The sequence below is a fragment of the Eschrichtius robustus genome, chromosome 1 (genome assembly GCF_028021215.1).
Source record: "Eschrichtius robustus isolate mEscRob2 chromosome 1, mEscRob2.pri, whole genome shotgun sequence".
Classification (NCBI taxonomy): Eukaryota; Metazoa; Chordata; class Mammalia; order Artiodactyla; family Eschrichtiidae; genus Eschrichtius; species Eschrichtius robustus.
In genome coordinates, this window is record NC_090824.1 from 29,121,121 (window position 1) to 29,135,056 (window position 13,936).

General features: G+C 36.8%; 1 protein-coding gene across 13 annotated transcripts in view; it reads left to right on the top strand.

Annotated features, from left to right (window-relative positions):
• The window catches only part of NUMB (NUMB endocytic adaptor protein), a 189,265-nt gene that overhangs the window by 139,611 nt on the left and 35,718 nt on the right, over positions 1-13,936 (top strand). For all 13 annotated transcript variants that reach the window (XM_068543116.1, XM_068543213.1, XM_068543184.1 and 10 more), the window contains one exon: positions 12,305-12,379. In XM_068543116.1, coding sequence (XP_068399217.1) covers positions 12,305-12,379 — 75 coding nt within the window. The remainder of the gene's footprint in view (positions 1-12,304; positions 12,380-13,936) is intronic.

Here is a 13,936-nt window from a genome sequence, read left to right on the forward strand (position 1 = left end):
AACTTTTGTGCATTTGACGTTATCAAGAAAGTGAAAAGAGAACTACAGACTGGGAGAAAACATTTGGAAATCATATGTCTGATAAGAGTCTAGTATCCAGAATATATAAAAGAACCTGATTTAAAAAGGGACAAAGGACTTGAATAGAAATTTCTCCAAAGAAGATACACAAATGGCCAACAAGCACATGAAAAGATAGTCAGCATCATTAGTCATTAAGGAAATACATATCAAAACCACAATGAAGTACCACGTCATACCCACTTGGATGCCTATACTTAAAAAAACAAAAAGGAAATCAAGTGTTGATGAGCATGTGGAGAAACCAGAACCCTCTTACATTGCTGATGGGAATGCAAAATGGTTCAGCTTCTGAGAAAAGCAGTTTAGTGGGTCCTCAAAAAGCTAAACATAGAATTACCGTATGACTCAGCAATTCTACTGCTAGATATACACCCAAAAGAGTCAAAAACAGATACTCAAATAAATACATGTACACTCATGTCTATAGCACCACTATTCATGATAGCTGAAAGGTGGAAACAGCCCAAATGTCCCTCAGTGGAAGAATGGAAAAACAAACTATGGAAATACATATACATCAGCTATAAAAAGCAATAAAGTACTCATACATACTACAATGTGGTGACCCCATACTACAATGTGGTGACCTCAAAAACAGTATGCTAAGTGAAATATATCAGACATGAAAGGTCACATATTGTATGATTCCATTTATATGAAATATCCAGAATAGGTAAATCCATAAAGACAGAATGCTGGTTATTGATTGTTAGGGGCTGTGTGGAGGGGCATTGGGAAGCAAATGCTTAATAGGTACAGGTTCTTCTTTTGGTGTAAAGAAAATGTTTTGACCATAAAGCTACTATAGGGCTTCCCTGGTGGCGCAGTGGTTGAGAATCTGCCTGCCAGTGCAGGGGACACGGGTTCGAGCCCTGGTCTGGGAAGATCCCACGTGCTGCGGAGCAACTAGGCCCGTGAGCCACAACTACTGAGCCTGCGCGTCTGGAGCCTGTGCTCTGCAACAAGAGAGGCCGCGATAGTGAGAGGCCCGTGCACCGCAATGAAGAGTGGCCCCCACTTGCCGCAACTGGAGAAAGCCCTCGCACAGAGGCGAAGACCCAACACAGCCAAAAATAAATGAATAAATAAATAAAATTTAAAAAAAAAAGCTACTATAAAGTATGGTACTGGCACAAAAACAGAAATACAGATCAATGGTACAGAATAGAAAGCCCAGAGATAAACCCATGCACCTGTGGTCACCTAATCTATGACAAAGGATGCAAGAATATACAATGGAGACAAAGCAGCCTCTTCAATAAATGGTGCTGGGAAAACTGGACAACTACATGTAAAAGAATGAAATTAGAACACTACCTAACACCATACACAAAAATAAACTCAAAATGGATTAAAGACCTAAATGTAAGACCAGACACTATAAAACTCTTAGAGGAAAATATAGGAAAAACACTCTGACATAAATCACAGCAAGATCTTTTATGACCCACCTCCTAGAGTAATGAAAATAAAAACAAAAATAAGCAAATGGGACCTAATTAAACTTAAAAGCTTTTGCATACAAGACGAAAAGACAACCCTCAGAATGGGAGAAAGTATTTGCAAATGAAGCAACAAAGTATTAATCTCCAAAATATACAAACAGCTCATGCAGCTCAATATCAAAAGAACAAATAACCCAATCAAAAAATGGGCGGAACACCTAAATAGACATTTCAGCAAAGAAGACATACAGATGGCCAAGAGGCATATGAAAAGTTGCTCAGCATCACTAATTATTAGAGAAATGCAAATCAAAACTACCATGAGGTATCAGTGGTCAGAATGGGCATCATCAGAAAATCTACAAACAATAAATGCTGGAGAGGGTGTGGAGAAAAGGGAACCCTCTTGCACTGTTGGTGGGAATGTAAATTGATACAGCCACTGTGGAGAACAGTATGGAGGTTCCTTAAAAAACTAAAAATAGAACTACCATACAACCCAGCAGTCCCACTACTGGGCATATACCCTAAGAAAACCATAATTCAAAAAGACACATGCACCCCAATATTCATTGCAGCACTGTTTACAATAGCCAGGACATGGAAATGACCTAAATGTCCATCGACAGATGAATGGATAAAGAAGATGTGGTCCATATATATAATGGAATATTACTCAGCCATAAAAAGAAATGAAATTGGGTCATTTGTAGAGATGTGGATGGACCTAGAGCTTGTCATACAGAGTGAAGTAAGTCAGAAGGAGGAAAACAAATATCGTATGTTAACACATATATGTGGAATCTAGAAAAATGGTACAGATGAACCTATTTTCAGGGCAGGAATAGAAAGGCAGACATAGAGAATGGACATGTGGACACAGTGGGGCAAGGGGGTGTGGGATGAATGGAGAGATTAGGTTTGACATAAATACACTACCATGTGTAAAATAGATAGCTAGTGGGAACCTGCTGTATAGCACAGGGAGCTCAGCTCAGTGCTCTGTGATGGCCTAGTTGGGTGGGATGTGGAGGGAGGGAGGTCCAAGAGGGAGGGGATGTGTGTATGCATATGGCTGATTCACTTCGCTCTGCAGCAGAAACTAACACAACATTGTAAAGCAATTATAGTCTAATAATAAATAAATAAAAAGAAAATGTTTTGGAACTAGATAAAGGTGGAGATTGTACAACATTGTGAATATACTAAATGCCACTGAATTATTCACTTTAAAATGATTAATTTTATGTTATGTGGATTATATCAGTAAAATAGAAACATTAAAAATATTATTTTTCAATCCTGATAAATCTTCTTATCAAAATCAGAATAGCATAATACTTTCTTTCAATGACTGAAAAACTATCCTGGAGTCATGCATGATGGTGAAACACGTACAATGAATTCAGGAGGAAGGTCAGGTTGTTCTTAAACATCATTATTATTCGACAGTGATTGAGAAATGGTAGTAAGTACCTTTGGATAAGAAAATAAAAGTTGTAAATGTGGGAAATCCAGATATTTTCTGTATTTTCTTTTTCTGCAGATGATGTCTATCTGAAAAACTCAAGAGAATCAACCCAAAAAACTGTTGAAAATGATAGGCAATTCTAGTATTTTGGCTGCTTTTAAGATAGACTGAAATCAGTGGATAGAAAAACCAGTTAGTTTAGTTGGGAAATATTATAGGTCTTGGATCCTGGCAGAATGTGGATTAAGCTAACACAGTAATACTCCCAATACAAATATCTAGAAATGCTGACTGTATTCTCAAACAAACTTTTCTCTTAAACCATAGCTGAGCTTTCAATAAAGACAGATCTCCAGTTGCCAGAAATTAAGAGGGAATTTGAGAGCAAGGCAGAAATCACACTAGCAGCCTAAGAGGGAAACAATCTGTGAGCCTAGAGCCTTTGGTTTTAACATCCATTCTGAAGGTCCTGGACTCATAAAAAGCAGAGAATTAGAACTGAGAACCCAGCATGGAACAGAACCTTCAGTGGGCTTTACAAGCAGTGAAATAGAGAACTAGAAGGAAAAGCAAAAAAAAAAAAAACCAACAAAAACAAAAAAGGAAGCATCCCTCTACCCAGACCTTGGGTGAAAAAAGGAATCTCCCAGGAAAAATTGAAACCATGGATTTGGACTTGATGTGCTAAAATCTGCATGATGTAAGAATCTTCAAATTAATATACAGTAGGTCTTAGGCTACTAAACATCTGCGGTACCTTTTAGAAGCAAATGTAAAACCACTCCACAATCTAGAATGCATGAAATTTCCCTACAAAAATTGAGCTTCACTAGAGATGAACTAACAGTTTTTTAAAAGTTTTAAATCATATGTGGAAATGATCAGCAGATACGGTAAAGGATTATACAATAAAGATCAACAAGAGGATTAGCACTCTAAGAACTTGAAATAATAGGCTATAGAGGAGACTATAAAAGGTGTGTATATATAAAATTATTAGAGGGGCTTCCCTGGTGGCGCAGTGGTTGAGAATCTGCCTGCCAATGCAGGGGACACGGGTTCGAGCCGTGGTCTGGGAAGATCCCACATGCCGCGGAGCAACTGGGCCCGTGAGCCACAACTACTGAGCCTGAGCGTCTGGAGCCTCTGCTCCGCAACAAGAGAGGCCGCGATAGTGAGAGGCCCGCGCACCGCGATGAAGAGTGGCCCCCACTCGCCGCAACTGGAGAAAGCCCTCACACAGAAACGAAGACCCAACACAGCCAAAAATAAAAATAATAAATAAATAATAAATAAAAAATGAAAAAAAAATTATTAGAAACATTAAAAAATGAATTCAAACCATAGGAAAAAAAATAAAACAGTGAAAAAAGGAATGGGCAGATTTGACAAAGAATCAAAACTCACCTTCTAAAAATGAAAAATACTGTTACTGAAATTGAACTTAGTAAATAGATTAAATAGTGAATTAGAGCTGGCTGAAAAGGCAATTGGTAAACTGGAAAATAAATTCGATGAAGTTACCTAGAATGCAGCACAAGGTGATAAAGAGAAAATATGAAAAAGAGGTTAAGAAATGTGGATGAACAAATTTAAAAGTCCAGTGACACTAGCAGACCTAATGGAAGCTCCAGGAGGAGAGAAGAGGATGAATTCATTCAGAGCAGTATTTGAATCCTCAGATTGAAGAAGCAAATGGGATAAATAAAAATTAGTCTAATACATCTACATCCAGGTGATTTTTGACAAGGGTGCAAAGTTCATTCAATGGAGAAAAAATTGTCTTGTCACCCAGTGGTTCTGGGACATCTGGATTTCCATATGAAAAAGAGTGAAGTTGGATTTCTGCCTCAGACTATGTAAAAAATTAACTCAGTGAATCAATGACCTAAATATAAGAGTAAAAACCATAAAACTCTTAGAAGAAAACACAGGGGTAAATCTTCATGACTTTGGACCTGGCAGTGGAGTCCTTAGCATGAGCAACAAAAGAAAAGAGAAATAAATTTTTTTTGTTGTTTGTTTATTTTTGGTTGCTTTGGGTCTTTGTTGCTGTGCGTGGGCTTTCTCTAGTTGCGGCAAGCGAGGCTACTCTTCATTGTGGTGCACAGGCTTCTCATTGCAGTGGCTTCTCTTGTTGTGGAGCACAAGCTCTAGGGTGCACAGGCTTCAGTAGTTGTGGTGCACGGGCTTCAGTAGTTGTGGCTTGTGGGCTCTAGAGCGCAGGCTCAGTAGTTGTGGCACGTGGGCTTAGTTGCTCTGCGGCATGTGGGATCTTCCCGGACCAGGGCTCGAACCTGTGTCCCCTGCACTGGCAGGTGGATTCTTAACCACTGCACCACCAGGGAAGCCCAAGATAGATAAACTGAACTTCATCAAAATTGAAAAATTTTATGCATCAAAGGACGTTTTCTTTTGAAGAAAGAAAGTGAAAAGGCAACCCAAAGAATAGCAGAAAATATTTGGAGATCATATATCTAAAGACTAAAACCCAATTTTTAAAATGGGCAAAGGATGTGACTAGGCATTTCTCCAAAGAAGATATACAAATGGCCAATTAGCATATGAAAAGATAGGTGCTCAATATTATTAGTCATTAGGGGCATGCAAATCAAAATCACAAGATATGCTTCACATGTATTAGGTTGGTATAATTTTTTTAAAAGGAAAATAAAGTGCTGATGAGCATATGGAAAAATTGAAACTCTCATACATTTTGATGGGAATGTAAAATGGTGCAACACTATGAAAAACTGTTTGGCAGTTCCTCACAAAGCTAAACATATAATTACCCAGTAATTCTACTCCTAGGCATATACCCAAAGAATTGAAAGCAGGGATTCAAACAGATACTTATATGTCAGCATTCATTGCAGCATTATTCATAATAACCAAAAGGTGGAAACAACCCAGGTGTTTTGTCAATAGGTGAATGGATGAACAAAATGTGGTATATACATACAATGGAATATTATTCCACCATTAAAAGGAATGAAGTTTTGATATGTGCTACAACATGGATGAACCTTGAAAACGTTATGCTAAGTGAAATAAGCTATACATGAAAGGACAAATATTGTGATCCCACTTATATGACATATCTAAAATAGGCAATTTCATAGAGACAGGAAGTTGATTAGAGATTACCAGGAGCTGAAGGAAGGGAGAACTTGGGAGTCATTGCTTAATGTTTTCAGCGTTTGTGTTTGGAGTGATGAAAAAGTTCAGGAAAATAGGTAGTGGTAATGGTTGTACCACATCGTGAATATAATAAGTACCACTGAACTATACACTTAATAGTTTAAATGGCAAATTTTATGTTATATGTATTTCACCACAATTTAAAAAAATTAATTGATGACTCAGTGGTGTATGTTGAGTGAATTGTATGGTACGTGAATTATATCTCAATCTAAAAAAAAAAAGTCTGTTTCCTAGACACGTGAATGAAACTGTAGATATCAAAGACTAAGAAAATCTTAAAAGCAACCAGAGAGGGAAAGACAAATTATATACAAATAAAAATATAATGAGTTTACACACCTATCAAGAATGGTCAAAATCCAGAACACTGACAACATCAAATGCTGGTTAAAACGTGGAGCAACAGGAACTGTAATTCATTGCTGGTGGGAATGCAAATGGGACAGCCACTTTAGAAGACTTTAGAAGTTTTCTCATAAAACTAAATGTACGGTTACCATATGACCCAGCAATCACACTCAAACCAAATGAGTTGAAAACTTATGTCCACACAAAAACCTGCACACAGATGTTTATAGCCACTTTATTCATAATTGCCAAAACTTGGAAGCAACAAAGATGTCTGTCAGCAGGTGAATGGATAAATAAACTGTGATATGTCCAGACAATGGAACATATGAAAAGACATGGGGAACCTTAAATGCATATTACTAGTGAAAGAAGCCAGCCTGGAAAGGCTACATACTGTATGATTCCAACTCTATGACAGTTCTGGAGAAGGCCAAACTATGGAGACAGTAAAAAGATCAGTGCTTGCCAGAGTTTAGGGGAGACGAAGAGATGAATAGGAGGAACATAGAGGATTTTTAGGACAGTGAAACTGTTCTGTATGATACTACAGTGGTGGATACATGTCATTATACATTTGTCAAAATCCATAGAATTTACAGCACCAAAAGTAAAACCTAATATAGACTGTGGATAAACTGTAGGTTTGTTGATTGTAACGAATGTACCACTCTGGTGTGGAATGTGATAGTGGGGGAAGCTGGGGGGGCAATTCAGAGGGTATATGGGAACTCTGTACTTTTCTGCTCAGTTTTTCTGTGAACCTAAAACTACTCTAAAAAATAAAGTCTATTAAAAGAATATATATTCACAAATATATACATAAATAATGGGTGTAAAACCAGTTCACAGTAGCAACAAAGATTATTAAATACTTATTCTAGAAAATGTGTATTTGAAGGCTACCTTAAAACTTCAGAGACATAAAAGACTTGAATAAATAGTATTAGGTGGAATGGGTCAATATTATGTCAGTTTTTCTCAAATTAACCAGTGAATTTAAGGTAATCTTAATTAAAATCCCAAAGGTTTTATTTGTCAGCAACTGAACAAAATTACTCCAAAGTTGATCCCAAAGAATAAACATGGGAAATAACCAGGAAAACTCTGTGGGATAAAAATTAGCGAAAGTGATTGTGCCAAAGCAGTTGTTAAAATAATGATCAAAATAGCATCTTGTGCCAAAATAGAAAGAAATATTGGTAGAGCAAAATAGAAAATTCAGGATAATATAATTTTTAAAAATACATATTTGGCATTGAGTCAGTGATCAAGGATAGAGAATAAATTAAAAAACAAAATAACAAATTTTTAATAATTGATAGTATACATGGCAAGGTACCCAGAATGAGATGTCAGAATTTCTTAAAATGTTAGAACAGCAATGCTGAGAGCTCAATTGCTGAGATTTTACTCTTTCCCAGTACTTGACTTTCTTTACTTATTGGACCAAGAAATTAAGAATATATTATTAGGCTTTGAAGAAAGCCAAGTATCAACATAACATGAAGGAATATTTTCTAGAGCCGAATTCAATCAAAGAATTATTTAAATGGCCATTCATCACTGTCTCCAAGCTGAAAAATACAACTTTCCAGGATTTGAGTGTAATATGTAGTATATCACTGCAGCCTCTGACTGAATGATGAAAAGCAGTCTTCAGTGACAAAGTGCTCTATTATTTCTGTGTGTGAGCTCAATCTCAACATCTAGAACTAGTTCACAGAGCCACCAAACACTTGACATTTCTGACAGCCTATAATTTTGAATTAAAATTTTTCTAATCTAGACAAGAAAAAGGAACAGAAGGTATCCAAATTGGGAGGGAAGAGGTAAAATTGTCATTATATGCAGATAACATGATACTTTATATACAAAACCCTAAAGACTCCACACAGAAACTATTAGAACTGATAAATGAGTTCAGCAAGGTAGCAGAATGCAAGATTAACATACAGAAATCTGTTCCATTTCTTTACACTAACAATGAAATATCAGAAAGTGAAAGTTAAAAAAAAATCCCGTTTAAAATTGCATCAAAAAAGATAAAATACCTGGGAATAAACCTGACTAAGGAGATGAAAAATTTATAGCTGAGAACTATAAAACATTGATGAAGGAAATTGAAGACAATTCAAAGAAATGGAAAGATATCCCATGCTCTTGGATTGAAAGAATATTGTTAAAATGGCCATACTACCCAAAGCAATCTACAGATTTAATGTGATCCCTATCAAATTACCCATGACTTTTTCACAGAACTGGAACACATACTCCTAAAATTTATATGGAGCCACAAAAGACCCAGAATTGCCAAAGCAATCCTGAGGAAAAAGAACAAAGCTGGAGGCACAACCCCACCCCCCAACTTCAGACAATGCTACAAAGCTACAGTAATCAAAATAATGTGGTATTGGCATGAAATCAGACATATGGATCAGTGGAACAGAATAGAGAGCCCAGAAATAAACACACACACCTATGGTCAATTAATCTTCAACAAAGGAGGCAAGAATACACATTGGAGAAAAGATAGTCTCTTCAGCAAGTGGTGTTGGGAAAGCTGGACAGCTGCGTGTAAGTCAATGAAGTTAGAACACTCCCTCACACCATACGCAAAAATAAACTCAAAATGGCTTAAAGACTTAAATACAAGACATGACACCATAAAACTCCTAGAAGAGAACATAGGCAAAACATCCTCTGACATAAATCGTAGCAATATTCTCTTAGCTCAGTCTCCCAAGGCAAAAGAAATAAAAGCAAAAGTAAACAAATGGGACTTAAACTTAGAAGCTTTTGCACAGCAAAGGAAACCATAGACAAAACGAAAAGACAGCCTACGGGCTGGGAGAAAATATTTGCAAACGATGTGATCAACAAGGGCTTAATTTCCAAAATATACAAACAGTTCATACACCTCAATATCAAAAAACAAACAACCCAATCAAAAGATGAGCAGAAGACCTAAGTAGACATTACTCCAAAGAAGACATACAGATGGCCAACAGGCACATGAAAAGATGCTCAACATTGCTGATTATTAGAGAAATGCAGATAAAAACTACCATGAGGTATCACCTCACACCAGTCAGAATGGCCATCATCAAAAAGTCTACAAATAATAAATGCTGGCGAGGGTGTGGAGAAAAGGGAACCCTCCTACACTGTTGGTGGGAATGTAAATTGATACAGCCACTATGGAGAACAGTATGGAGGTTCCTTAAAAAACTAAAAATACAGTTACCATATGATCTAGCAATCCCACTCCTGGGCATATATCGGGAGAAAACTGTAATTCAAAAAGATACGTGCAGGGACTTCCCTGGTGGTCCAGTGGTTAACCACTCCATGCTTCCACTGCAGGGACACAAGTCCCATCCCTGGTTGGGAAACTAAGATCCCACATGCTGCATGGCGTGGCCAAAAAAAAACCCCGAAAAGATACATGCACCCCAGTGTTCATAGCAGCACTATTTACAATAGCCAAGACATGGAAGCAACCTAAGTATCCATTGACAGATGAATGGATAATGGTGATGTGATATATACATACAATGGAATATTACTCAGCCATAAGAAAGAATGAAATAATGCCATTTGTAGCAACATGGATGGACCCGGAGATTTTCATACTAAGTGAAGAAGTCAGACAGGGAAAGACAAATATTATATGATATCACTTATATGTGGAATCTAAAAAAATGATACAAATGAACTTATTCACAAAACAGACTCACAGACATAGAAAATGTACGTACAGTTACCAGGTGGTAAAGGGGAAGGGAGGGATAAATTAGGAGTTTGGGATTAACAGATGCACACTACTATGTATAAAATAGATAACCAACAAGGACCTACTGTATAGCACAGGGAACTATTCAATATCTTGTAATAACCTATAATGGAAAAGAATCTGAAAAGGAATATATATAATATATATTATATATAACTGAATACAAATATTATTTGATTCACTTAAAAGTGAGCATTCTTGCTATTTTTTATAATGTTTATTCAAAATTATAGCTGTTACAATTCTTTAATGTCCTTAGTCTATGATCTTTATGATCGATACCTCAGGTATTTTGTTACCTAAAGTCCAACAGTTTCGTAAATTGATTTTAATATGTTGGTTTTATGCATTTATTCAGTATTGAAAAGATAGGGATAAAAATGAAAAATTCAGTATATGAGCATTATAGGCCTGTCCTGGGTCAGGCTGCTTGGGTTTGAGCATTCACTAGCTGAATGGTTTTGGGGAAGTTACTTAAACTCTCCATGCCTGTGTTTCATAGGGCACTGGTTATTGTGCTCATGAATTACTACTGTTTCATCTTCATCCAGGGCCAAATGGTGGGAGATTCAGAGAGGGGGGAAAAAGCAGAAGGGGGGGTGGGGGTGTTGGCTCACCTTCCTGGAATCACAGTCTCTTTAAACAGAGGACAGCCGCCTTTTCTCAGAGGTGCGTGGCTCTTGCAGGTTTCCCTTGCTGCTACCACTGACACCACCACGGAATTTCCTGGGGACTGGGGTGTGAAAGTTCAAAAAAAGATAAATAGAAGGGAGGAGGATTCCTATACTCTCTGAGGATAAGGAGTTACCTTACCTGGTCCTTGGGCCAGAACTAGAGTGCTTTTCCCAGAGTTCTGTCTGTGCCATAGCACTCACTTGGATATCTGACTGTGTTAAGTTCAGGCTGGAGGTACCAAAGGGGAGGAGGGGCAGGGAAGGTAAACTCCCTGCCAGTTCAGAAATACCTTGAATTCTGGTATTCTTCTCTGATTCATCTTATACTCTTTACAGAGAACTCAAATAGGTGCTTCCATGTATTCTGTTCTGGTTTTATGGTTTCATTCAGAGGGTGGGACAGGGTAAAGTATGTCTACTCCATCTTACCCAAAACCAGACTCTAAATTTCCTTTTAAAAGAGAGCACTTGTGATATTGCCATCATCCTTTGTGCTTTCTAACCCAAGACTATTCCCATACTAAGGTACAATTTGAATAATATTACTACCTTGCCAAAACAAACCAAATACAGCTTTATTAGCTCTCCATTGCCTCTAGGATTAAGTACAGACTCATTTCAGTGTTCAAATTCCCCAGCTGCATATACCTCATATTCTTGCCAGACAGGAATATTTGCTGATATATAGTTATTCTATTCTACACCTATAGCTTTTGTTAAATTCTACCTGCCTAAAATAGTTTCCCAACCTTTCCAATACAGCTTCTTCAAGTTCTGCACATCTTCTAAAGCTCAGATGCACTACCTTCTTAAAATTTTAGTTTTCTGCCCTGTTCTTATGTGCTTCCCATAAAAGGAGTATGTGATCTCTTCAGCCCTTGAGTAACTGTTATTTTTATTTGTACCTTTTCAATACACACACACACACACACACACACACACACACTTTGTTTTAGGACTATTTTTATGTCTAGAGATATAGTAACTGTGTCTAGCATAGGCTGTTATGCCTCAGATCCAATAGATTCAGGTAACATTTAGTGCTTATCATGTACTTTTTCACCTACTCCTCTATAACAGCTCTTGGAGACCTTTATTCTAAATCTCAGTCACATGAGGACACTGAGGGTAAGTAAAGTAACATTACCTTAACTCTTCTATAATGGCTGTGAGTTTCTTGAGTGCAGGAATTTTAATATTCAATTTTCTACCATGTAATATCTACCATATAGTAGCTACTCAGTAAACAGCAATAGCCATAACTTTTCTCTTCTTTCTACAGTACCTTGGGCATGTAGAAGTTGATGAATCAAGAGGAATGCACATCTGTGAAGATGCTGTAAAAAGATTGAAAGCTGTATGTATTTGATGGTTGCCAGTGTTGATCTATATGCTGTAAATATTTTCTCAAAAGATTTTGCTTAGTAAATTTTAGTGACCCACTATCCAGTAAGAACAGTGTTTCTCTTAAGGCAAAAGATGTGGGCTCATTAATAAAGAGCATTTCATGTTGTCCATCCAAAGGTGTAAGTTACAATGACCAGCTTCTTCAATTTAGGCCAGACATTATCTAAAAGATACTTTTAATTCAGAGCCCATATTAAACAAGTGGTATGAATTCTTATAGATGAATAATATTCTAAAACCAGGATAAAACTATTACAGTTAGTCTTTTAACCTAACTGTGACAACTGGGTTATAAATTACTGATTTTAAATCTATAAGAAGCAGCTTTCCAGGAAAACGTATAAAATAGAGATATCTGTGTTGACGGCTGGTGAGGTTTACATTTTGGGGAGACTTAATTATCATTACTGCTACTCCCCAGTTTCCTTCTCTATACTCCTCTAACATAAACAATGTATTTCCCTGCCTTTTGCACAAACTTCAGCATACTTGAAATGGAGAGTCCTTTTCCAGGATAAATATGTCTGTTTTGCCTATTATGCCGTAGAACACATCCCAGGCACATGCCTGTGTATTTAATAAAAGGAGAGAATGAGTTCAGAGTTCATAAAGGTTCAGATTAAAGTGTTAACTTCATATTTTGGATAGGTTTGAAGAATGTTTCTTAAATTCTGACAGCCCTCTTCACAACCTTCTCTCCAATGTGTGGCCTTTCCCCCCTTTGCTGTGAAAGCTTTAAGCATTACTTCTGCATGCCCTTGCCCCAGAACAGCATTAAATACTTGTTGCTTTGGGTTTGCTGGTATGGTGGGCTGCCACAAGTTTGGCTACTAATGAGTGCTTTTTTTTCCCCTCAATTTGCTTAATCAAAACTTTTCTGCTTCTTGGTACATTCTATATGACCTCTTATATACAATTCCTCAATATAAAAGATATAAAATCAAGGAAGCAACCAACTCAGAGAAGTGGATTATGTTTTCGAACAAATGTCTGAATCTATTATAGAAAGGAGAGGAGGAGAAAAATAACTGATTATGGTATGCAAAAAACTAAAAAACAAAACAAAACAATATATAGACACACATACATACCCTTTACCGCAGATTTTGGTCATTTAAATTCTTAAATGTTTGAAGCCCTTCTTAGTCTATCTGTGCTCTCCATTTAATCATCATTAATGTTAAAGGGACTTTATATGATAATTTATAGACTTGCCATGTCTACCTAAATATAGTCCCCAGTTAAACACAGCCTCAGATAATGCAGTTTTCCAGGAAATTTAAAGTCAATCTCTTATTTAACAAAATAATTCTAAGTTCACTAATTTCTAAGAACATTTTAAAAAGTAATGCAATGATTTGCCCTACTAGTCATTAAACATCATAATGCTAATAACTGAAAACAGCAGATGAATCAGTGAATAGACTAGATAGACCTGAAACAAACCTTAAATAGTTATTAAAATCTTAGAGCCTACATAAACTTAACATTTGGAAGGTCACTGTGG